The following is a 26,730-nucleotide window of genomic DNA, read 5'->3' on the forward strand; positions in this document are numbered from 1 at the left end:
AACTCACCCACTGGTCATCATCAAATTGCCTACCCCAACCAATGATACTGGTGCAACAAAAATGGCGAACACAATTGGAGCTATCCACCCGTACAGTTTTAGGATAATGAAGACATACATGATTCTAATTGTCTACACGTGGATGCATCGGAATGGAGCAGAGCAGGGAGCTTTTGGCTTGCTGTTGTAGCCCCTGTCAATACTACAAGCTTATTCAAACTGCATTTTTTTTTCTTTTTTTTTTTCTCTGTTCCTGATTCACCATTATTAAAATAAAGAAATGCGCAATAACCCTATTTCAAGCTTAATTTTCTTAAATGTCCTCAGAAAAATGCAACAAAACATTTTAAAATCCCAATTTTCATTGAAGTAGGCATTTATGGGACTAGATAATTCCAATATCTGCAAAAATCCTAAATTTTAATCACTAATTTGTTCTATTGATCTGTAATGTTGCCAAAACAGGAGGGGGCTACGTTTTATTCATTTGAGTCTGAAAAAACCTGAATTCTATTTTTCCAGTTTTTATTTTTTTCCTGAACACTTCTTGGATAAAAAGGTAGTACTTTCTTACTGTTTGAATTAGTAAAGTACTATTTTGAAGTAATGCTCCTCTTACATAAGTATAATTTTGGATGCCCTCCTCTGCCTGCATCTTCCTCTTGAACTGTTTTCATCCATCATTTCTCCGCCTCCCCCTCTCTCTCTCCTCGCTGCCCACCTATGTCTCTCTACCAGCGGAGGGGTGGAGGCGGGCGGCCGTCTTTTCCGTGGATGGATGGAGGAAAGGGGGGATTCAGCGGCTGTCCTCTCTAGTCGGCTCGCGCGCGGCGTCCTGGTTGCGGGGAGCTGCGGACTGTTCATGCGGGGCATAGAATGACCACCGATCTGCTGCCGCACCAGGTAAGACGCGCCGCTGCCGCCGGTCACGGGAGCCATCAATGTAATCAGCAGTTACAGGAGGCGCGGTGGGGGTGGAGAGTTACATAAGAGTGAGAGACGACTCACTGATTAATTAAGACAGAAATGAGACTGAAAGAGAGGGAAAAAGAAGGTGAGGAGGAGAGCTTCGCCTCAGGGGGTCCTGCTGACCGGCTCCCCGCGCGGACGGGAAGCGGGATGGGAGAAACTGGAAGATGTTGGTGGTGATGGGGGTGGTGGTGGGGGTGTTACCAGGATGTTTGGAGCTGCAGGCCCGCAGCCTCACGGCTCCTCAGGACACGGAGGAGGCCAATAAACGAGGCTGGCTGCTGCATAGAAAGGCGGAAAATGAGGCAACATAAAGAGGCTGTTATTATGTGGATCAGCTCATATCCATTACAACGAGAAATCTCCAACCTGCACCTGATCCCAACGATTAGCCCTATCCTGCACAGAAAACCTCTCTGTAAGAGAGAATAGGACTTTTATTTGGGAAGAAAGAAAACAACATAACATACTTTAGGAGCTCTAAAAGTTCATTCTAGTGTGTGATTATGGCATCACTGATTTATATTTAGATTTCCAAGATTGTAAAATAGATAAAACTCTATTTAGCCTGATGGTGTTTAACAATATTGCATACGTATATAAAGTAAATTAGGTTCTTATGCTATGTTGCTATGGCAACCTTTATGGCACTGTAACATTTTACTTTTGCCCCCAGTTATAAAAGTTGGAAGACATGTTTGTTAGAGGAAGACTAGAAAAAAACGTTGTTGTTGCCATGACCTCTGACCTTTGTGTGTGGCACCCTCTTGAGGCCAACCTTTGGTTGGCTTTTCTTGTTTAACCTTTTAACACCAGAGATGTCGCCTGCGTCACCTGATTAGCACATGTTCTTTGACCTACTGTAACTCTTTGACTGTTAATGTGGAGAAAAGCGACTTTTCATTTTTATCCGGTGGCAGAATTAGCGGAATTACGTTGATTGTGTAAGCACTCTGTTAAGTGTTGCGTTTCAGCTCAAAGCTGCTTTTCTCTCCTTCAGAATCCACTGGAATTATGCGTAGATGGATGAAGAGCTACGTTAGTCAAAAGAATGTCAACACTGGAGCTAAGGCTCCGGTGTAAATGGGTTAATTTTTGTGAGCTAGCAACTCTAGGACAACAGAGTCCTCCTTTGATCATCTTGATTGTTGTAAAAAAAAAAATTAAAAATATCTTATTACAAAGCAACTGCAAGATTAGATCAAAACCACATCAAAGCTACTCTGACTTAAAGACCCTAACAAATGTGATGTTTGCAGTGTTGGAATAACAAGTTTACTGATTGCTAAATTATTGGATAATCTATAGTTAAAATGTATATTGTCCTCACTCATTTAATAACTGATAAAGCAGACGAGGGGTCATTTTCTGAGGGAAACACTTTGCTGGAAGGTAATGTTATAAAGTTTGAAATATTTTATCGATTTTAATTTGGCAAACCACAAACTTCACCCATTCTGTCACATCTCTATAGCAATTGTTCACTTTTTTCACTGCAATCTGACTTGCTGCATGTTTTTGCATCAAGACTAGAAAAATGTGCTGTAAATATTTGACCTCTGACCCTTGTCTTAAAATCAAATCTGATAGTTTCTTTTACACCCTCCAAACTTGTGGTCATCCTAACGTAAAAACGTACATTTAAGAAATGTAAATAATTCATGAAGTAGCTTTTCTTTGTCACCCGTTCCAAGTTGGTGGCATTTCCTGTTGAGAATGATGCTTTTTTTTAACTCACATCAATGATAGCAAAAACAAAAACGCATTCAAGCTGCTCATAACCAGAGCTTTCATATCAATGTTTTCTGCTATGGTTAGACATTGGTTGTTAAGTTTTGGTATTCAAACTAGTAGTGGGTCTAATTTTAAAGAAAAAAATGAGGATTGAGAGTTTTAGTCTGGTGTTAGTTTTGTTCTTGTTGCTGTTTTCTCTCTGTCAGTCACACCAGGTGTTCGTTGTCAATCATCCAAAGCTGTCTCTGTGCTAATGGTCTACAGTGTATTTATGTCTCTGGTTATCTGCTTTCTCACTTCTTTTTATATTATTTTTATATTATTATATTGTTTTTTTTACTTGCTCTTTGGGTTTGTAATGTCAAAGGTTATTTATCAAAAGTTTAAGGTTCTGCCATCAAGCCCATTCTCCTGCAATTTAGGTCCTACACCACCAGCTCCTGACAAAAACTGTTTCAAAAGTTGTAGTTTTTTTCTTTTTCTTTTGAAAAACCAAAAAAAGAAAAATTAAAATCATTTTGCCAAAGAAACAGATTTTTCAGTGCAATTTTGTGAATTTGAAATTTTATTGAAGGCCTCCAATCAGTGTTGCCAGATCTGAGCGACAGTTTCCAGCCCAAACTCATCGTAAAACCCGCCCACCTCAATAAAAACCAGCCCAAATCTCAACCTAGCAAAAACCTAATGTTGAACGTAAAAGTATAGCCATAGCCTAATAAAAAATGACGCAATAATAATAAATTATTATATAATAAGTCTGTTATAATACATTTTTTTATAAAATAAGTACAGAAAATCCAGTTATAGGTTTCTCGTATCGTGTACTCTAGATGGCTTTTGATGGCGCCCCCCTCTTTCTGCCACTGCCAGTTGCTGGACCACAGCGTATGTGAATCAGCGGTGGGCTGGTGACTGGTGGATTAGAGGGGGCGGGGCCTACCTGGGTGTGCGTTGGCTGAACATTCTACTCCGGCTGAGTGTATAAGCAGGCTGCGCTATTTTTGTTCGAGCTGTAACCATTCTGACAAGGTTAATAAAAGCCAATAAAAGCCCTGCATCATCTCCATCTTTTGGAAATGAACCCAAACGGCAGAATAGGGTTCTGACTCTGCAGAGGCTCTGGGAGTTTTAAAACAGCGTCAATTATTCGCTGATTTTTGTTATTCGCGGGGGGGGGGAACTAAACAGGGGGATTACTGTAATGTTTCATATATTCACAATGCTTTTTTTACGCTATATATTAATTAGTATACTTTTATACTTTTACTTAATATTTTAAATAATAAGAAAAATAATAATAATGACAATAAAACCGCTAAATATTTTGAAAAGCAGCCCAAATTTTATAGACCCGCCCAATGCCAATTTTACCCGCCCAACATAACCAAAAGAAGCCCAATTGGGCGGAAACCCGCCCAATCTGGCAACACTGCCTCCAATAAACATCTATTAATCAAAGAAGCTAAAAAATGTCACTGGAATCTGAGCCAAAACAAACTACAATTCTGATTAAAAATGTATGTATATCTTTTAAAATCGAACATTTTGGATTTTTTATTTTGAAATTTGTGGCTTCTGTCCTCACTTTAGTTCCAATTGCACCAATGGGTTGATGTTCCTCAGAGAAAAAGACAATTTTAGAACAATGCTGCATTCATGTGCTGTTGGAAAGATCGGAAACATGACTGTCTGACTCAGAAAACACACATGAATGTCAGAAAAGCAACAAGAGTGCAGCAAAACTTTCTATTCCTAAAAGGTGCATTTATTTGTAGTTCACCAGAATTACAGGGAAAATAAAACAATAACAAGGACTATCAGTATAATTTATTCCAGTTTTGTGGGCCTCATTAAATAGTTGAAAGGGCCATATTTTGTACCCACCTCGACTTCTAAGATCATGTTGGTCACCAGTAAAAACAAAAAAAAAGAATTTTGTGACATTTTTGAAAATTGACAATTGAAGATGGGGGATTACAACAGAGTTTTAGGGCCCGTTTACAAACTATAATTTCTTTTTAATTACCACTTAAAGCCCTACATTTTATAAGAAAAATGTGTTAAATCACCAGAATAAAGTTGCAAATTAACGTCTTTAAATCTCGTAAATTTCTGAGAAAAAAGTCATAAATTAATGAGAAAAAACACCAAAGTTTTCTCTCTATCGGAGCCTTGCTTGAAGATGAAAGATGTGGAGCATTTTTTGAAGATTTATATCCAGACAGGTTTTAATAACAAAGATATTCTGAACCTTTTGGCGACAAAATCAAATTGTCAGTGTAGCTGGCTAAATGTACAACTTTAAATTTTAAAGTTGTACATTTATTCATATATATATATTTTTTGGTGTTTCTAACACTCTGTCGTAGGCGATGAGGGAGGAAGAGCTTGTGGTAATTAAAGTTTGTTTTGTGCTGTGATCATTATTGTGAGGGGGTCAGATGTCCGGTGCATCCCGTTGGGATTGCAGATAGTCTGTTTAATCAAATCAGGGACTCTGTGGGCTGTTGTATCGTGTAAATATTGTTATTCCCTATGGAAGCCAGCAGTTCTGCTAAATGAGTCATCTCAAATGGGACTTAATCTTAAAGAAGGATCTTTATTATGCAGTCATCTTTGGAAAAACGTTTTATTTTCTTGTAATAAGGTATCGTCTTCCTCCAAACCAGATCAACTTTGGTTTGTTTTTTTGATCATGAGCTGCTGGGCATGACAGTCCTTCACTGCAGGGGTTCTTTTTCTGTTTTTAAAGAGTGATATTGAGCATTTGTTTCTTGAAAATTGTGTGTTAGGCTGTCAAAAGTGTAAAATCCAATGGGACTGGAGGTATATGTCTTCCTCCCTTTTCAGAGGAACTATCTTCGTCTTCATTTTTGCACCTTTCCAATGTGTCACTCCTTTAATCAGTGTGGAGCCTCTCAGTTGGTTGCAGTTTTCTCACAGCAACTTAGAGACAATAAACAAAGCAGTTTGGAATCTTTTTCTACACAGATATCAGCGACTTTAAATAGATTAACATAATATAGCTGCACTTCCACTAAAACTGGAGGTCATATCTAAAAAAAAAAACCCCTCTAAAGATGTACATTTTTCCTGTGTGACGTATTCGCCGCCAGAACTCAGCTGCCTCAAAATAGCAAGCGTTCCCATGCGGCCTCCGCTTGGTTTTGGCCACATCTGGATGGAGCCACGTGGGTCGCCGCTCTCACCCACACGGTGAAGATTAAAACCGGGCTGCATGCGGGGCGGCATGATCGTCCACAGACGTGTTCACACTTGTCAGACTGTCCTTAGAGATGAGCTTCATCTCTCACGGTTGGGCCTGCAGGCATAGCATCTTGCTGCAGGCTAAATGTGTTTTGGTGGCTTTTTGGAAGTCTTACAGTTGTGTTACTGAATGCTGTCTGCAGAAAGCTGATCATTTGTCGTGTAACCTAAGGAACTTTCATGTTTTTGGTTAATATGGTTAAAAAAAAGAAGATTGTAATAAAAACCAACATATATATAAAAAAAACTAACTACAAATGATGGTATCTCTCAAATTAAAGTCTTTAAATATTATGCAGGTTTAAACTATGCAATAACTTCTGTTTTTGCATAGTTTAAATATATTTTAGTTTGATTAATATGAGTCACATTATAAAGTAAATTAAAATCTTAAGTCTGGGAGTATTGGCTACAGGAGTAAAAGCATTTCTGCAATCAGGTAGCTTATATCGAATGACTGATGTAAAGAGTAAAAAAAATAAGCTTTTGTAAAACAAAAAACCCTTATATGTAAAAAAATAAGCTAAAAAATCCAAAAATTTGTGATGAAAGATGCATTTTTTAAGGCCCACTCCAATGAAAATGGTGTTTTTAACATGTGCTTGTGGCATTTTTCTTATGATGAAGAAAATTAAGCTTAAAATGGCATTTTTGAGTTTTGTTTTTGTGTCTCCCTAGTAGACAAGTGTTTTGATTAAAAACGGCATAATCATAATTAAAAAGACCACTGGTAGATCTTTGAAATTAGATTTAAAAGATGATCGTAGAGGGACCCAAAACACTTTTCTTGTTTCCTATTTGCACACTGCTAAATGGACGTTTAGTAGTCTTTAACACCACAAAGCCTGTTTGAGCTTTGTCATCATTTTAGCACACCAGCCTCACAGTGAGATAAATGTAATGTGATCTGAAAGTTTGTGTCTACCCTGCGACCCAGAACGGGACGGCGGCAGGTGTCTTAGGTGTAGTTCAACACTCTGTGACACGCCATTACCACAACAGGAACCTCAACCTTCTGTTCTAGCCCCTCCGTGTCCTAAATTCGATGTCGGGGAGTTTCAATAGACTAGTGCTCATGCAAATAGATTCAGACGCTCCATTAACCATGAGCCTCAGCTGTTGCTGTCAAAAAGAAAAGGTCAGCCAAAAGCAGGCTCAGTGCTCTGAACGCGTCCTCGTCATTGTTTAAAAAGAAACGCAGAGGCAAAAAAAAACAGGAAAGAGAGTGAACTAACGTTTTTTTTTTGCTGTCAGAATTCAAGTTTTGTAGTCTGTGTATGCTGTAGCGTGAGCATGATACATAAACTAAACTGACATTATCATAGTTCAGCAGCTCTTCCGTTGTATTGCATTAGGTGTTCTTGAATGCAGTAAAGTTGCTATAAAATATAAATGTATGATCTGAACAAAACATGGTCTACAGGTTGTTTTTCAATTCCTAAAGTTTATGAAGGATTACTTCAAAAACAACATTTATGTTTTCTTTCTGTTGTTGTTCCAGTTAAAGACTTTTTAACCCAGAATTCACCAAATGTAGAGTCCTTTGAATGAAGCCTAGATTGATTAAATAAAAAAATGCAAATGTTGGCTGTCTTTTGTTGTTTAAATGTGGTGACTCTGTCCTTCTTATTGATTTCACTGGCAAATAACAGACCCGTTTTTTTTTTCTGCACTGCAACAGCAAAACACCAGAAACACCAAATTGTGGAAAAAATTGGCTAATTGTGAACATATTAGCCTGGTACTAGACATTTATGTCGCACTAGTGGGTCACCTATACTTACAAATGTTTGCTTTTTGTTAAAGAAGAAGTTACATTTTAATGTAGTGGCTGACTAAACCAAAAAGGCGAGTCTTGCATTTGTCTCACTTTCCTTATTTTCGATCAGGACCGGTTTGGGACAAATGGACACCGATCACATTTCTGTGACTCTGTGAAGCCAAACTGCAGCTTTTAACATTGTTTAGATTCAGATAACACAAAAGGGAGGTACAGGGCTGTCATTTTAGGAGGAGAGAGGTTAGACATTCTGAGACCCACACAGCCGACATCTGACATTGGAATTATTATGAAAGAAGTTTTTGTCTCATTTCCGTAAACAAATTCAAACTAGAATCGAGAGAAACGTGGCTGACAGCGAATAAAAACACAGAATAATAAAAACTGCGACAAAACAACACTTGTGTGATATTCACACTGGTGTCGCACAACATGCGTCGCCAAGTGTTTTTGTGTGATGCTACATGTAGTTGTAGTTTTAAAACAAACAGAAATTCAACCAAAGATAACACAACATGTTCTTTATAGACCCACAATAATGTGTACATTTAAATCATCTTGTAGATCTGGTGAATATAGATCCAGTAGTGGAGAAGACAACAAATGAAGCAATTCATATTTTAGATTATTGGCATATGGATTAAAAAGTCTGTTTTTTGAAAGATGTCTTTTTTTTATTTCTTTTATCGTGTAAATTTGCCAGTCAGCATCATTTTGGTTTTCCGTTTGACACTTTTGTCACATTTAACAAAAAGCAGACACAACAAGACCTGATTGAATTTTTTTCTATGCTTATAAATTTTCTTTTTTTGTTTTTTACTAAAAATATATCAAAAATCTATCAGTTGGGCTGTTTCTCGTCTCTTGTTGCTTGGCAAACATTAAAATTCTCACATGAATTTCTTATAAACATGAGAAAACATAAACCATTTGTTAAAGAACCAGATCTAATTATAAAAGTTTGTCTTTTATTTGGGCACTGTTATGATAGATTATATTTAATCCAAAAATAATCAATCTAGTCAGTCAAATTGCTCACAAATAAACAATTAGTTAAAAAATCACCACATTTCAGTGCTCCTTTTTTTCAATTTTGTGCTTAATAAATGATGTTTCATGAGATTCTTATTTGTTCAACCACGTTACAGATTTATCGCTGAAATAGAAAACTTCTTGATAAAAGTTAAGCCATATGTGTGGTTAAACACTGTAAAATTCTTCTATATTTTGTACAAATTTAAATGTACGCACAATCAATATCTTTTATATTTTATATAATATAACCTTAATATATAATATACCTATAATATATATAATATACCTATAATATAACCTTAAACCAAAATATTTTAGTCATTTTTATGGGGAGTTTCTTTACCAATAAACATAAGTAAATACATTACATCCAGAATCTGTAAATCAAAACCTGATAAATAAAAATACAGATTTTATTGAGCTCTGATCCCCAGCTAAAATAATGAATTAGTTCTGCGAGTTTTCTTTTTATTATTGTGTGTAAGGAAAAGTGGATGTGGAAGACCCAAACTCGTGAGACATGTGGGATAAATAAACTCTATAATGACACTGTTAAAAAAGAACAGAAGTGAGGCTGGGGCAATCCAAAAACCTGCAACATGACGTTGTGCCCCTAAGAGTTTAGCAAAACAGTGAAAAAGCAAAACCAATGGATGGAAGAACAGGACAGAAACAGCTATAAAGGACTTTTACCTAAAACCAGGTGTCTGGGACTACAAACGACACCTGAAAACATGACCTGGACACAGAATTTGGTAATAAAAAATGACTTAAAGAACCTTTTAGAACCAGTTACTCGTCTATCATTTATTCTCCGTCTGTGATTGTCATAACAGACTAATTGATCTGAAGTTATCCTTAGATAAACTCTATTTTGTTTTCATCATATATTTCTAGTTCCTGCCAACAAACCGCTGAACAAGGCCATCTTTTTATTCAGTTATTCATCAGGACAATAAAACAAGACAAAAAGATGCCGCGTGAATGGCAGGTCCGCGGACAAAGCAGATGCTGCGCATTGTGTTTTCCTCGGGCCGCTAAAACGAGATGAAACAGACAAATGTTATCCAACGTTGTGCCCTCATCCAGCACATTCCTGCTAAATTGTGAGCTGCTGGTAGAAATGAGCTGTGCGTTGCCATGGAAACCAGCGCTGCTTAAGCTCCTAATATTCCCCCGTGGATGGAGAGCAGAACGGCTTCAACGCATTCATTTGTTCCAGCGGTAGAAACACTGATGGTGGCTCAGGCTTGGATGTTCACAGCAGAGGAAGTCTGTTCTGATCTGGGGTCAGGCCACAGCAACAGTGGTGGTGCTCTTAATCTGACAGCCACAGTGGATGATTCACACCACAATTCTGCTATTTGTGTGTGTGTGTTTTTTTCTTTCCACGCGTGCAGTGAACACGGAGCAAGCCAAGAGCAGCACTATGCTGAGAATCGCCTCTTGACAGCGAACAGTCACGAGCGCTCTGAGCAAAAACACGAGGGTTTCTGCTTCTGGAATGTGACACTCACGCAGTATTAGACAAAAAAACTTTATTTCTCATGGAGTGTACTTACAGTGTGCCCTCTGCTTTTTTAAGGGCTTGTTTTTGTTTGACAAAAGCTCACCATATCAGACGGCAAAAACACCCCCGTGTTCACTGTTTCTGTGCAGCATTGGTTTGAACTAAGCAACATAAGAGTCATTTAAATAATAAATACAGTACATAACTGCTTCAGACAGTGGGCTATGAGAGAAGCACTCTTAAGCTCTTTGACACTTGCATGCATAAGTGCAGACTGTAGAAAACCTTCTGCCGAATTTTTAATGACACAAAGACCTCCATACATCGCCTGAAAGCACAGTCTCACCTTCCTGACATTGTAATTAATTTTTACCTGTTAATGCAGCATCAACAGCTGTAATTATGCTGCCCTTTCACACTACACATACTTCTCAGAGTATCCTGCGGCACATTTGACATTATTAAAAGGGTGAATGGATGTGAAATCACGGACTACGTGCTGCATTTAAACTGGAAGAAGAGATTTTCAAAGCTTTGTGTAGTGCAGACCAGAGGATGACAAAAATCAGACACACAACGAGTTTGAGGTGTTTCTTAAAGCTCAAGTTAATTTTAAGCAGATAATGAAAAAATGGTGAGAAGACACGGAGGATTTAGGTCCTGAATAACTCGTTGCACAGTGACTCGGCGGGTTCACAAGTTAAGTATCTTTGATCTCAAGTCAGAATAAAAAATTTTTCTTTGGTTAAAAGTCTTTAGCCTCAAATCTAAGTAAAGGTTTGTCTTTGTTCACCGGTATGAGTTAAGTTTCAAGTCTTTAAACAAATGCCTTGTAAAGCCTATGTTTAAAAATTCAGTTTTTTTGTCTTTTTTATCTACAACTCAAGTTTCAAGTTAGTTACAAGTTTAAGTTAGGTTTAGATTCTGAGCAAGAGTCTAAGGAATGTCTTGTGTCTTCTGTAACAAGACTGATTTCAAATTGATCTCTTTGATCACAAGCTCAAGTCAAGTTCTCAGCTTTTAGTCACAATTCTTTGATCACTAGTCAAGACTAGTCTTTTGTCACGAGCATTTGGTCAAAGGTCAAAGTCATGTCTCAAGTCTTTAATCCCAAACCTTTGATCACTAGTTTAAATCAAATCCCCATCTTAAGTCACAAGTTTCTGATCACCAGCCCAAGTCAAATCCCAGTCTTCAGGCACAGGCATTTGATTTCTAGTTAAAGTCAAGTCTATTGTCTGTAGTTACAAGTCTTTGATCTACTAGTTTAAGTCTCTAGTAGTTTAAGTCTCTAGTCCTCAGTTTTTAGTCACACATCTTTGATCTCTAGCCCAAATCAAATCTCCAGTGTTTAGTCACAAGCTTTTGATCACTAGTCAAAGTCAAGTCTCTGGTCTTCAGTTACAAGCTTTTGATCACTAGTCAAAGTCAAGTCTCTGGTCTTCAGTCACAAGCGTTTGATCACTAGTCAAAGTCAAGTCTCTGGTCTGTAGCTTTTGGTTTCCAGTCCATGTCAAGTCTCTTCTATGGTCTCAAGCCTTTGATCACTAGTCAGTCAATTTCCTAGTCTTAAGTCACAAGGCTTTGATTACTAGGCCAAGTCAATCATCCAGCCAGTAGTCCCAAATTCTGTGATCACTATTCAAAATTGAATCCCAAGACTTTAATCACAAGTCTGTCCTCAAGTCAAAGTCAGTCCTCAAGTCTTTGATTACAAGTCAAGTTTTAAGTTTTCAGTCTCTTAGTTGAAATAGTTTTAATGGTTCTACAGGTAAACATAAGGATAAACAAATAGTGCACGAGTCCTAAAGCTCAAGCCTGAAGTATTGTTATCAAGTCCCTTGTTGTAAAGTCCCAGTTAATTTATTTTGAGACAGTTAAGTTCCATTCATGCTGCCAGCTCCAAGTTGAATTACTCAAAAACATTATTTTCAGTGATGGTTTGTTTTAGCACACAACCTAAAACAGTTGTGAAAAAAATATTAATGTAGGGAACTTGTTATGTGAAGTGATCCTCTCAGGGCTAAAAGAAACAGAGACAGGGGCCCAGTTGAACTCCGTCATGTCTCTGTTTCTTTTAGTCCTGAGAGGACCACTTCACATGACAAGCTCCCTATGGAGAAGCTTTACAACCTTCATCCAGTGAAAAAGTGCTGTTTGCTTTAGGAAGTGTGGGTGCTAACAAGTTTCCCGCAGGCAAGGCAGAGATGCAATCTCATGCATAAACTATGTAGTAATTATGCATAGTGGCCGTTCATCTGAGGTTGACCAGAGGGTTTTATGATATTATCTGCTTGCATGGCTTGTTTTCATAGCTGACAGTCTAAGTCCACATCAAGTTAGGATTTTTTTTTCAAAATAATATCATTTGGTTCTTAGGACACGTTACCTTTTTGAATTGGCCTTGAGAGAGTTTGAAACCTTTTGTTGACATCTAATGATTCTACTCCATCCCAGAAATCCCTGTTCTGGGACCAGCTTGCATCTGTCATTAAAAACCCTGGCACTCTGAGAGGGTTAATAAAGGTAGATTAAATGGGAAGCCCACTTAGCCCTGCTGAGTCACACAGATGAAATAATATTGTTTAAACAATTTGTAATCAATTTGTTGGAGGTGTAGCAGAGGATGTTTAGAGCTGGTTCAGTGAAACTGATTGCTTAAAGACCCGCTCCATTGAAAATGGTGTGGCATTTTCATAATGATGGAAGAAATATACTTAGGAATTAAAGTCAAAACTGCATTTTTGAGTATGTCTCATTTAAATTATTGTAAATCAGGAGCAGAAGGAAAAAAATGCCATTGGACTGAGGTTGTAGATGTGATGTAGGTGCTACAATCGGTGGGCCACAAGCTTCCTGCTCCACCCCATTCTGATGCATCCGCTTGTAAGCGACTAGATCCATGTACCTCTTCGTTTTCCTCATCTGAGCTGGCATCTGGCTCAAAACTGCACAGCTGGATAGCTTTAATAAAGCTCACCAAATAAGGGTGGACACACTGTCAGAAGGAAAACTGTTTCGTAGTGTTAAGGTATTATATCCACATTTTGTTGTCATTATTCAAACAAAGAAAGGCATAAATTCAAAGTGAGCTGTGACCATAGACACATGTTATCACTAAACAAAGTGAGGTGACATGTCACTTTTGGCTCTCAGTCGAAACCTGGCTGATGTGAGCAAATGACGTTTGGTTGTGTCTGTTTGTAAACATTTGTGTGTAGAGATAAGGGATGCATTGACTTTTCCTAAGTCTTGTGAAGAATTTTATATCTAATTGTAGCAACCAGAATTCTCTGGTGTTGGGGTTTTTCTCTGGAGTGGAAGATGCACCCGCTCCTCTCTAAGACCCCTCGCGGGCCTGAACAACCCAAAAAAGGGTGCATGTGATTAAGGCTTTAGGAATCTTGAACCTTGATTAAAGTCATGAAAATGTGTAATAGATAAAACAAACATGTAAACATTTGGGCATAAATAATTTTCATGAAAGGAACAAATAAATAAATGAAATGAAAAGAAATGAAAGTAACACATTTAAAAGTCGCTGACAATCCATTAATCGTTTTAGCTATTTTGATTTTCAGATTATCTCCCATTATGTAACTATAAAGCCATGACATCTGAATGGAAAACTTAAGATAACCTGGCTATGCTGCATTAAAAATGTTCATCTCCTTGCATCACTTCAGTGCATGCTCAAGTTACAGCTCCTGCTTACTGATACTTACGGCCATGTTTCCTTTTTACAGGCGTAAATTCAATCAGAAAGCCCATGGAGCAGGATGTGGAGAGCCCCGTCGTCATGAAGAAGCCAAAGTTGCCAAAGCAGGCCCGAGAGGACCTGCCCAAAAAGCTGGCAGAAAAAGACCGAACAAAGAAGATCCAGCGGTACGTCCAGAAGGACGGCAAATGCAACGTCCATCACGGCAACGTGCGGGAGACGTACCGCTATCTGACAGACATTTTCACCACGCTGGTGGATCTCAAGTGGAGGTTCAACCTCTTCATCTTTGTGCTGGTGTACACGGTCACATGGCTCTTCTTTGGCTTCATGTGGTGGCTAATCGCTTACCTCCGGGGTGACCTGGACCATCTTGCAGATAATCAGTGGACTCCATGCGTGAATAACCTGAACAGTTTTGTATCTGCTTTTCTGTTCTCCATTGAGACGGAGACCACCATCGGTTATGGATATAGAGTCATCACGGACAAATGCCCAGAGGGTATACTTCTGCTTTTAGTCCAGTCCGTGCTGGGATCTATCGTGAATGCCTTCATGGTGGGTTGCATGTTTGTTAAGATCTCACAGCCCAAGAAGAGAGCTGAGACACTAGTGTTTTCCACCCATGCAGTCATCTCCATGAGAGATGGACGCCTGTGCCTGATGTTTAGAGTCGGAGACCTGAGGAACTCACACATTGTCGAGGCTTCAATCAGAGCCAAGCTCATCAAGTCTAAGCAGACCAAGGAGGGGGAGTTCATCCCTCTGAACCAGACGGACATCAATGTGGGTTACAACACGGGCGATGACAGGCTCTTCCTCGTGTCGCCTCTCATCATCTGCCATGAGATTAACCAGCAGAGCCCCTTTTGGGAGATCTCACAGGCCCATCTCGCCAAGGAGGACCTGGAGATAGTAGTGATCCTGGAGGGAATGGTGGAGGCCACAGGTGAGTACCCTCATTTGGGACCCGATGCATGTTAAAATCTACATTCAATCACATTGAGCAGATACTTTTCAAGCTAAGGGGTCTACAGGTTTCTTTTAATTAGGACAATGTGGTTATCTGTCTTCCCTAAGGACACAGTAACTGTCAAGCCTGAGGGTTGAACTAAGCAAACCATTTGGCAGATCAGCTGCTCTGCTAACAGACCCACAATTTCTAATTTAGGCTTTGATGAAACATTTCTTTAGAATGGTGTACCGCCTCTACTGTTTTTGAAGGGACAAAAGGTGTGCTTGGGATTGAATTGTTGATAGGTTTATACTCTTATCACTGATCACTCACTAAACTTATAAAAACAAGAGTTCTTTTGTTGGCTTTTTAGTAACAGAGAGCCATTATTCTTGTAAATTTATCATTTAATTTCCTGTAAGTGTTCAAATAAGCCTACTTCATGGTTCGAGTTCAACATTTAATTGTGACTTTTCTTGTGTCTTCATCTCCAACATTTGCAACCTTTTATCAATGATGACGACCTAAAAAAACCAAAAAATTCAACCCCAAAATAGACAAATAAAAAAATTTGCGGGGGTTTTTTGGGTTGTTGTTCTGTTGCAAAACAGTTTGCACACTTTTTTCACAGGAAATGTGACTCTGGAGCAGCTGATAATAGAAATCCACAAAGAGCAACACAGCTTTTCACTTTCTACTTTTACCGTAAAGCAAACACTGCATCATTTTCACACATTTTCTACGAAGATGAAACGTGGGAGGCTGAATTTCTTTTTTTTATTAACTAAGACCATTGAGGTAAAGAGAACCACATAAATCCTTTTGTCCAAACATATTTGATCAGATTACACAGAATAAAGTTGTTGATCCATGTCATCCTATTTCTTTACCCCAAATGCAAGTCTTCAATAAGCTCCACCCACTATTGATGCAGCGTTAATGACTCTGTTGTAATTTTGGCCTCTATTCAGACAAAAAAAATCATTTTTCTTATCAATGTACCAAGTGAAAGTCATTTATTTTTATTTTATTTTACAATTTTTAGGAAAATGAATTATTCTGTCACTGTTGCCCAGTGCTAAGATTATGTAATTAAATAATTTCAAAAAACATTATTATTGTAAGTGAAACCTTTTTGTTTTAACGCTGCCGTAAAAAAAATCTGACATTTTGTGAACCAGTCACTGTTTCTATATTTATACATGTGGATACCCAGAAATACGATGACAAAGGATTTGATATTTTGATGAATAACCTGGAATAAAGGACTACAACTGAAAATGTTGACAAGAGGGGAAGGATATGAAGAAAACAAAATCTCAGTGACTGAAAAAGTAACCACCCCCCAACTCCCCCCCCCCCCAAAAAAAAAACAACCAATTCCTTGGGTAAAAATACATAAAAAAGAAAACAAAGAATGCTTAACCAGAGACACAGTAACTGCAGGCATATGAAAGTGAACATTTATAGCCAATAAATATCTTCTGCAATTTGTAATAGCAGTTTAGTTGTGTAGAAATGCTTCCTTATTTCCATAGAAATAAGGTTTGAATAGGATTTATGATTTTGTGGCATGACAGTCTCACTGTGACCATTTTTGGATGTATTTTAAAAATGTTTTCAGTGGTTTTTCAATCATGATTATGCTGTTTCCACCCAAATTAAAAAACAAAACGTGTCTATAGTTCCTATAGAGCAGCAGGAGTATATTAGAAATCCATCTCTGTTGGGGCAGAGTAAGCCTGCCCCCATTTCCCATAATCTGCCTTTTTACATGCCCTCCTGATACCTTACAGCCCCCACAACCCCAGCCTAACATTACCAGTGCAACATAAACGGTGAGCAATATTAGAGCCACCCAGGCAAATAGTTTAGAGCAAGACGCCAGCTCGGACGAGGAAATCAAAGACGTTTGTGGATCTATTTGTCTCCCAGTTGATGCATCAGAATGGAGCAGAGCAGGGAGTTTATGGTCCACCCACTGTAGATTGTAATCTACAAGCTTTTTCAAATGGCGTTTTTACTTCTGCACCTGATTCACAACGATTTCAATGAAGAAATACACAGAGATTTTCTTTCCTCATGAGAAAAATGCCATAACACCATGTTAAAAACACTAATAACACTATTTTCATCTTGAAGGGATTCTACTGATAAACAGACATAGTTTATACTCACAACATTTATTCAAAGTTGCTTTACTTTATAATTGTTTGGCACTGGACAGTTCAAAACACTTCAAAAAATCAGCATTGAAAACAATGAGTTTCATGTTCAGTTTTTTTATGTTGGCATAAATAGAAAAGAACATGAGGCCACTGAAACCTCATAGGAGAAGCAGAACCCCCTCCTCCGCTCAATGAGCCTCCTCATATTCGGCATACCCGGTGATTCAACATCAAGCTGTTGGTGTTCAGCTCGGGGCGCTGCTGTCATCTCCGCTCAGTGTTGTTCTGCACTAAACCCTCCTCACATGAACGTGCTCGATGACAGTCGGCAGATGTAGAAGCACTCCTCTGTGGTGAGAAGACAGACCTCAGCTGTAATGGCGCAGCGTTCAGCCCCCGTCAGAGGAATTACATACTGTTTTACTCCCAGACAAAACCATCAGCGCCCACCCTGAAGAGCCATGCCCGCTTGATTGTACACCAGCGAGCTGTTATCCAGCGAGATCTGGTGCCACAATCCTCTCAAGATCTGCAGTTTCCACCTCGCAGAACAAATTAATCAGAATCTTATTTGTCAAGGAAGGATCCCCTTTGAACGCAGCCACAGTTTGAAAGCCAATGGCTGTGTCAGAAATCATAACGCATTACAGCTGCAGTTGTTTTTGCACTGTGTGAGACTGTACGGACAAATTTAAACGCACTTTTTTAGACTTCCATCTCAGGGAGCAGACCGAGGCTTCAGGATGAGAGAGGAGATGCTGCATTCAAGAATTGTTTCAACGTGACTTGATTTTTTTTAATAGACGCAATAAAACACAAGGGTGCGTGTTTAAAAAGTCACTTTTAATGTATTAACTCCGAGGTTTTTAAAGATCCACTCCAATAAAAATCGTGTTTTTGGTGGGTTTTGTTTTAGATTTTCTTGCAGCCTTTTTCTCACAATTAATAACATGTATAGAATAATTTAAGCTTTAAAAAATGCATTTCTGAGAGGAGTTTTTATTCTAATTGCCATCTGAAAAAAGTTTCAATCATGCCGTAGAAACTGTAGTGGGCGGGCCAAAACCTCCCTGCTCCGCTCCATTCTGATGCATCCACTTGCAGACAAGTTGATCCATGTTCGTCTTTGTTTTCCTCGTCTGAGGTGGAGTCTGGAGCTAAACTGTACGGCTGGATATCTCCAATATTGCTTTTCCTTTACTGGTAATGTTAGCTTGAGATTGTGAGGGGCTGTAAGCTAGCGGAAGAGAGAGTAAACAAAGGGATGATGGGATATCAGTGGAAGCTGACTCAAGCCCACAACTCAAAGGGGAATTTTTGATGAAGTCCTGCCGGTCTGCAGAAACTGTCTTAAAAACGACATTTTTTTTTCTTTTTTTTTCAATTTTAGCTAAAAACTGCAAAATCATAACTACCAGTGGGAACACTTTAAAAACAGATTAAACTATATTCTAACTAAGGTCATTTTAATGCTTTAATAGCACAAGCGGTCAAGGTGGTTTTGGAGAAATATCTATATATTTCAAAAATGTAAATATATTATGATATAAAAAAACAGAAATGTGTCAATGCTTCCATTCCACAAGATTTTAAAAGTGTGCTTTTAAATGCTTCCCTGTGATCTCTGCATATACTTAAACCGGGTTTTTAATTCCAGTACATAGTTGCTCAGTGTTGACTTTTTGGCCATTTAAGTATTTGGTTCAAAACTAAGCAGACATAGCAAAAATTTTAAAAATTATAATCATTATAATACATATAATGAGGTAAGGACATGCAGGAAATGACACTTTTTTTTGGCAGATCTTGGATATATCCAAAAATCAAGTGGGAAAAGGTTGCGATGACTTTTCTAAATTCACAGCAAATAAATTGGTAGAATTTCAAAACAGAGAGAATATAGAAGGAGCTGAAAATTGTTGCTTTCTCACCATCTCATACTTCCAGAATGAAGCCCTTTTAAATACAAAAGTAGGTGGACTCACTGAGTACCTGAGGCCCATTACAAAGTCAAGTGTAAACTAGTCCAACTATACAAACATGCACGTTTACAGCCGTGTCTTCTCTCTTTTGCTAATTTTTTTACTCGTAACAACATAACTGGAAATTAATTTTTATGAATTTAATTTTTTTCAGTAAACATTAGTTCCAGATTCTGCACAAATCAGGAGGAGGTGATTGATTTGACATTGTCATTTTTAGAGCAGCCCTCATGTATTTGGGAAACTTTCAGGCTCCACCCACTCACCCATTTTTTGGGAAGGGCCAGGGTTTGATGATGTCATTTCCTAGAATAATGAACAAAACAAGAACCAAGAAGCATGCTTCAGATGAGTTGTATGGAAACTCATCGCTCTGTACATAATTCTATACATTCACAAGGCAAAACATAGAGTTAGGATTAAGCATAAATATTTTATTTATATGTATTTATATTGTTATTTGTTTTTTTTTTAAGTAAATTAAGAAAATGACTGAACTGTGCACCTTTACATCCATCACTGACTAACTACATAAAGCTGTATCCAAATATTTCACTCATTGATATTGATATGTATTTTTCTCCCTAGAACAATGAAATTTCAAAAAGTGCTTCCTGGCCTGTGCAACAGTCATACATAAAGAATCAACAACTAATAAATAATGCATAAAAATATGTAAACCGTGCATCACTCAATCATGAAAACAGGAAATTTAAATTAGATTGCTGCCAGATAAAAGTGCATTTTTTATTAAATGAAAAAGGCATCATATTGAGGTTCTTTAGAATAATACTTGTCTTTATCAAAGTCAGTCTTTTTCATAAATTCTGGAAAAACTTTGTGGGGTTTTTTTCATGTTGGCCAAAAACACTGGTTCCAAGTTAAGCTGTTGTCGGCGGATCTACAAGCTATTGAACTACGGGGGTTCTTACTATTTTTTGCCCACACATATTTTTCTCTTTGGTTTTATTTTAGAAATTGAAATCAAAGCTGAGTGAATAAAATTATTATTTTTTTTATGTATGATCAAAGGATTGTATATAATGAACCTGCTTTATAAAACCTCATCGAGATTATTTAAAGGTATGTGTTTGTGCTTTGTGGGGAAACAGTTTTTGGAGACAGAGGTGCTTTGACCTAAATGCTAACATCAGCGTGACAGCGCGCTCAGTGCGAGTGTGGGATCTGAAAAATGACCTCCATCTCGCTCTAGCCTCAACACAACATAGTGTGAGATGGTTGTCAGTGCGTCTTTTTCTTTTGAAAATGTGTTTCCTTGAGCAGTTTTTACTAAAACCTTTCCCAGCACACTTATAGTTTTCCCCCCCTACTACAATAAATCCTCATGACAGTCTTCTCAGTTCAAAGCTGGGCCTCCTCCTCCTTCTAAACGTGTCACAACATTTTCACACTTCAGTTGTCACATGATTATTTTTTTCCACGAGTAGAATATACATTTTTTTGTGAGAACAGGAATATTTCTCTGCTCATATCACCTCAGCGCAGAGGTGATTTGATGCTCATTTTCAAATGTGAGGACGATCAAACCTTTTACAGTTCAGGCCAGTAATGGACATAAAACCCATTTCCTTCACCTGCACGGTCCCACTTACGATCTAAATCCTTTTTCAAGCCTCCATGGCAATTCATGGCATAGGCGGGCAGTCCGGGGACATTACAGTCGTTAGAGAAACCGCTATTAGGACAGGATGAAGCAAAAATGAACACCATCATTGACCACTTTTCAGAAATGCTTGACTGCTTTGCTGGAGGGTGCAAAGCGCTGCGCTCAGCTGTCATTCACTTAAACCTGGCTGTCTGGATTCTTGATAAGCCGTTGACAGTGAGCTCTTATTATTCTGTTTTCATAGCGGTGACAGGTGCAAACTTTAATATAGATGCAATAAAGTTCCAGTAAAGGAAATAAAGCTGTGCAGATTAAACTGTTTTTAGAACCGAGTGATTTCTCTGAGACTCCTGGGAGCCGCAGGGAATTCTGCCGGGAATAACAGAAGCAAATGAAGACTGGATGGGAACAAAAAGCTGCAAGAAAGCCTTTACAGACACTTGACAGAAGATTGATGAGCCATCCGGATCCTGAACTCCTCCTAAAACCATTCAACATTTGACTTAAGAGCCTTAAATCAAAGCAAATAGATGCTTATCTCTGTCTCAACAGACCAAAAGCTATGAATTTATAGAGAAATCACAGGAAAATAGGGACTTTTTAAGAGATCTGCAGCTACGTTTAGATTATTTTCAAATTGCATCCGATGGGAGCAACTTTGAAATGTCATCTGGTTGCAACAGATGTGTTTTTTTTGGCTGTTTTTGAGGAGTATAACCTAAACTTTGATTAGCAAAAAGAAACAAAGACACCGGTCAGTCCTCATAAAACACTGACCTTCCTCTCCTGTGTGCCTCACATTCAACAAAATAAAACTATTGGTTTTAGGCTCAATTATTTTATCCACATACAATGTTTAACTTCTACTCTTCCTTTATATTTACATTAAATTTTTACCCATCAATAATTTTACATATTTCTATTGCTCATTTTTTATTTACATTGCATTTTACTCTTTTTAAAAAAGTGTTTTAATGTGCGATGTCCCTGTTACCTAAAAGGGACCCTACATTAATAGTTGTATGAGAACAGTATCAATCTTTTATGGGAAATTGTTTCAAAATCTAAAATTAAAAAACCTACAGCAGAGAAAGCCTCTCAGATCAATAAAAAAGATATAAGCTCCAAACTGATATTTAAGTCTTCTTGTTTTTTTTCTTTTTTAGACTTTGTGGCTTGTAACAACAATTAGAAATAAAAGAATCTTAGAACGACGATACAAGAAAATTATTTAAAAAAATTAATAGTATCATTTATATTGCTCTTCTTAGGCTGATGAAACAGAACAGAACTGACTCAGGAAAGACACAAGAAAAGAAACTTCAAAGAGTTTTATTTCTCAAACACTAAAAGAAAAGTTGTCTGAGCTCCCAGTGTCCCGTGTGCAGCAACAAAGACCACAGAGAGACCACTTGATGCAAACAGACTTGAACATTGGAGAGCTCAAAGAAGAAAAAAAACACACAGGCACCGAGGAGATTGCTGGATGGAGACGTCATTCTGGAGGAGCTCCTGTCAACGCAGGAGAAAAACTAAGGAATGAAGCTCAAAACAGACAGCTCATACAAATAACAATGTAGTCTCTTGGCTGTGTACAGTAGCTTAAAAAAGAGAGCAAGTACAGCAGAAGAAAATGTCATGGTTTGGGTTTCTTTGTCTTAGTTTTTGCTTCCGTGATGTCACTGTCATGATTTGAGTTCTGTTTCCTGTTTTATTTTGAAGGTTTCCTGCATGTCATGGTTTTGAGTTTTACTTCCCTGGTTCCAATCTCTCCTGATTGCTGTCACCTGTGTCTTGTCAGTTCTGTTTGTATTTAAGTCTTGTCTCTAACTTCCTCTTGTGCTGGTCCATACCGTCTCTTCACTGACCGCCTGCCTGCTGCCCTTTTTTTCCTATCTAGCCCACAGTAAGTTTAGTTTAGTTTCCCTGCTCTGCAGCGCTTTTGTTAGTTCATAAACCCCATGCCCTGGAACCGTATGCCTCCCGTCTCTGCATTTTGGGTCCTTCGTGCTCACCGGCCCTCCCGATGACATAAAGCAGGGAAGTGTTTGGCTTCCTAATCCTAGCTTAACCCTTGTGCTATCTTAGACAACCCCACCCTTACATTGACGTGTTCTCCCTACCATGACAAAGGTGGATAAAGGTGGAAAGATTTCATGTAATCCATGGACACCAGTGAAGATCACAAATCATTGAAGAAAAAAGGTTCAGAGCACTGTCTAGTGGGTCTAGATGACCCAACTCCCAATGGTAAAGTGCCTAGGATAGCAAAAGGGTTAAAAGAATAGTCTTAGAAAACAGTTTCAATAAGAAGAGATATTGGAAAATGAGTGTAAACATTTATTTGTGTAAATTTGCATGAAATAAGTCCAAGATCTTTGCTGGTTAGGCTCTGAGCCAAAGACGTCCATGTGGGATGGAGTTGCGGGCCTATCCGGGCTACTGCTGGGCGTACACCCTGGACAGGTCACCAGTGTTACGCAGGGCGACACAATCACTCCCACATTCACTAAGCTTTGCCACATCCATAAACCCCAGAGCCAAATACTGATGGTGGCTAGAGCATCGCTCCAGGGAGGAGAACAGGGGGAGGAGGGCTGGCGAACCGTCTTGAATGCAGAGAGAAACAACCATCCATGAACCTAAAGACAAAATATGATTGTGCCTGGCTCAGAAGAAAGGCGGGCTGTTAAGTCATTGGTTCAAAGTGATGATGGTGTGTAGAGTGACGTTACAACCCAGCGTACCTGTAAATGGGGTAGTTATTCCTTATTGAAATTGTGCCAAAGCTTCACCTTCTTCCTTTAAAAAACAAGAAACCTCTCCGTTCAGTTTGAACAAAAGAGCAACTTCTCCTATTTGCAGAACGTGTTTATGATCGATTTTCCATGTAAATTTCAAGGAATGCATCTTTGAAATTGGACTTTGGGTGAATTTAACAATACGGATTAAAAAAAAACTATATTCTGCTGGCAGCAAGTAAAAAAGCTCTTATTCAAAGATGGTACAAACAGCAACCACCAATAATAGAGGAGTGGGTCACTATTACTCAGAAGATTTACATTATGTAAAAACGTTCATTCTCGATTTGAATTCAGACAGATTTCATAGAAATGGTCAAAATGGACAGAATACGTTAAACCTGTTTGAATAGATTTTTGCACAAGTCGACTTTTGGATTCTAGGGCTTTTAAACTACACTGACATATAATGTTGATAGGTGAAATGGTCTGTCCCATGTGGTTCTTTCCTCTCGCTTTTGTCCCCCTTTTTTTTTCCTTTCACTTTTCAAGCTGCTCTTTGGTTTTGGTATAAATGAAAAGGAAAAACCAAGGTATATTTTGTTCCTTATGTAAGTGATTTTTAAGAGAAAATTAATAACAAAAAATTAATAATAGCAATGTGTTACAGTTTTAGGAAAGTTTCAAACTAGAACTGGAGCCGCATGAGTTTACCAGTTAACCACTGGCAGCTCTACCTTAATGTAAGACTTTACAAGAGAAAAACAAATACACTGGTTTCATGACGACTAATAATAACTACAATATTTGATTCAAGTTAGAGATTGGAGAATAAAACTCTGATTTTGTTCCAACAGTTGTCTTGTTTGACACGTCCGCCTTGAATTCAAATGAGTTTTATTACAAGAAAAACACTGAACTATTTGGAAACAGCAAAAAGGAGAGACATGCTCTGTTTTTTTGTTAAAAAGTATTGATTTCGATTAGACTACCTCATCTTCAAAGGCTGTATGTTGAATTTGTGTCTCTAGGAATGACCTGCCAGGCCCGAAGCTCCTACGTCAGCAGTGAGATAAAGTGGGGCTACCGCTTCACGCCCGTCCTGACGCTGGAGGACGGCTTCTACGAGGTGGACTACAACAGCTTCCACGAAATCTATGAGACGGACACTCCCAGCTGCAGTGCCAGAGAGCTGGCTGACATGGCCAGCCGCGCCCGCTTGCCTCTCACCTGGTCTCTAGGCAGTAAGCTCAGCCAGCAGGGGCTGCCGGAGTCTGAACAGGAGGGTCCGGAGACCAAAACCAACCCGGATAGCGAGGAGAAAAGCCAGCAGAGCGAGAGGAACGGGGACATTGCTAACTTAGAGAGTGAATCCAAAGTGTAGCCGTTTTCTAGGACACTACTGAAGGAACCCCACAACGAAGACCAATGAGCACAGTAGACCAAGAATCCCATCACCAAGACCCGCCTCTTCTCAGTGAGTGACCCCCAGAACAGATAAAGATGTAGACATGTGGCCACCGCTGGACTGCGGCAGATGCATGTTTCAACTCAAATGTGATGTCCTCCTGACAGGATTCCTATTATTTTTTCTATTAAGATATTCCTAGGGGCATTTGCATAAGTATTTTTGTATATACTATAAGCAGTTTTGAACTCTTTGTTTTGTTGCTGTGAGAAGATTTGACTGATGTTTGATACTGATACCTTTAGGTTAGTTGTGTATATATTCAATGCCTTACTGTATGTATACAGCTTTCATTATTTGTTTTACAGGATTATATCTAAGCATGTATAGACATTACCTGCAGTAAAATTGATCTTGTATCATACATATTCTGTATGAGGATAATGTTTAGGAGAAAAGTATAAAATCTCAATGGATGCAAATTCTAGTTTAAACCAATGACCAATTCTTCCTAGAATCCTATGTTTGTTTGAAGTAGTTCTACACGACGCCATGCCCAGCTGTTAACAGCTGACGGACTTCAGACAACGGCCCTTTAAAACTGCATTTTCTCACTTTTGCACACTGGAGAATTGTGGTCTGCAGGAGTTTGTTGGTTGATATTTCAGTCTCCAGAAATCCCTGACATGTCACCGAACAGCATTGACAATAAATAAACAATAAGCGCTTATTATGCACCCAAGGAGGCCCTTTCCTTTTTTAATTAAGGTTCATGATCAAAGGGTGTTTTTTTAACCAGTGACTAAATGGCGTCTACTTTTATAGCGCTTTCCTTCCTTTTAACCTGGAGTCCCATTCCAACCGTCTTTGATCTATTTTCAAAGTCTTTTAATTATAATTATGTCATTTTTAGGCAAAGCTAAAAAACGTGTGTTGTTTTCTAGGACAGTTTCTGCAGTTGCTCATTAGAAATTCACCTCTGAGTTGCGGACGTAACTGTTGGTGCAGAGTAGGGCTGCGCGATATGAGGAAAACTCACAATATTAGAGATTCATTTTGGGATAACGATATAATTTGCGGTATCTAAACTAATAGCAAAATAACCAAAAGCATCATTCCCATTTCATTGAAACAGTTTAAAAATTATACTCCAAATGACCCTCGTCGACATAGGTGACAAACATCTAACACAATAGGCCTCCATCTGATTGGTCAACAACTTGAAGGCGTCCATCCGATTGGTCAAATGCACGAAGGGATTTATTTGATTCCTCAAATGCCTCATAAGATTGTTTTAACACATTTAAGGTTTACGATTTATCGCGATTTTTGCCGTCTTTTGCGATATGCATATTGCAGAGCTGGATATTTGGATAATAATACATTTGCTGTATATTGTGCAGGCCTAGTGCAGAGTAAGACCCCCTGCCTGTCCTCCATCTGTTTAGACTCTTTCGTGTTAGTTTACAGCCCCCTCACACCCCCGACCTAACATTGCAGGAAAAAAAGCGAGCAATATTGGAGCTATCCAGCTGTACAGTTTTGAGCCAGATGCCAGTTCAGACAAGGAAAACGAAGACATACATGGATCTATTTGTCTAGAAGTGGATGCATCAGAATGGAGCAGAGCAGGGAGCTTGTGGCCCGCCATTGTAGCTTCTATGTCACACCTACAAGCTTTTTCCAACGGCATTTTTACATCTGATTCACAACGACTTGAACAAAGAAATACACGGAAATGCAAATTTAAGCTAGATTATTTTTAGGTACGTCCTCCATCGTCAAAAAAATGGCCACAAGAACATGTCAAAAACACCAAAAAAACAACTTTTATTA

The 26,730-nt window shown here is 38.5% G+C and overlaps 1 protein-coding gene across 1 annotated transcript; it reads left to right on the forward strand.

The window, feature by feature from the left end:
- Window positions 1–730: 730 nt before the first annotated feature.
- kcnj6 (potassium inwardly rectifying channel subfamily J member 6) lies at window positions 731–25,636 on the forward strand. The gene is made up of 3 exons (XM_004076772.5): window positions 731–903; window positions 14,042–14,962; window positions 24,518–25,636. The coding sequence occupies exons 2-3, from the start codon at window positions 14,065–14,067 to the stop codon at window positions 24,868–24,870; spliced, it is 1,251 nt and encodes a 416-aa protein (XP_004076820.1). The 5' UTR covers window positions 731–903; window positions 14,042–14,064; the 3' UTR covers window positions 24,871–25,636.
- Window positions 25,637–26,730: the final 1,094 nt, after the last annotated feature.

This window comes from Oryzias latipes, chromosome 14, assembly GCF_053564925.1.
Source record: "Oryzias latipes strain Hd-rR chromosome 14, Olatipes_Hd-rR_3.1".
Classification (NCBI taxonomy): Eukaryota; Metazoa; Chordata; class Actinopteri; order Beloniformes; family Adrianichthyidae; genus Oryzias; species Oryzias latipes.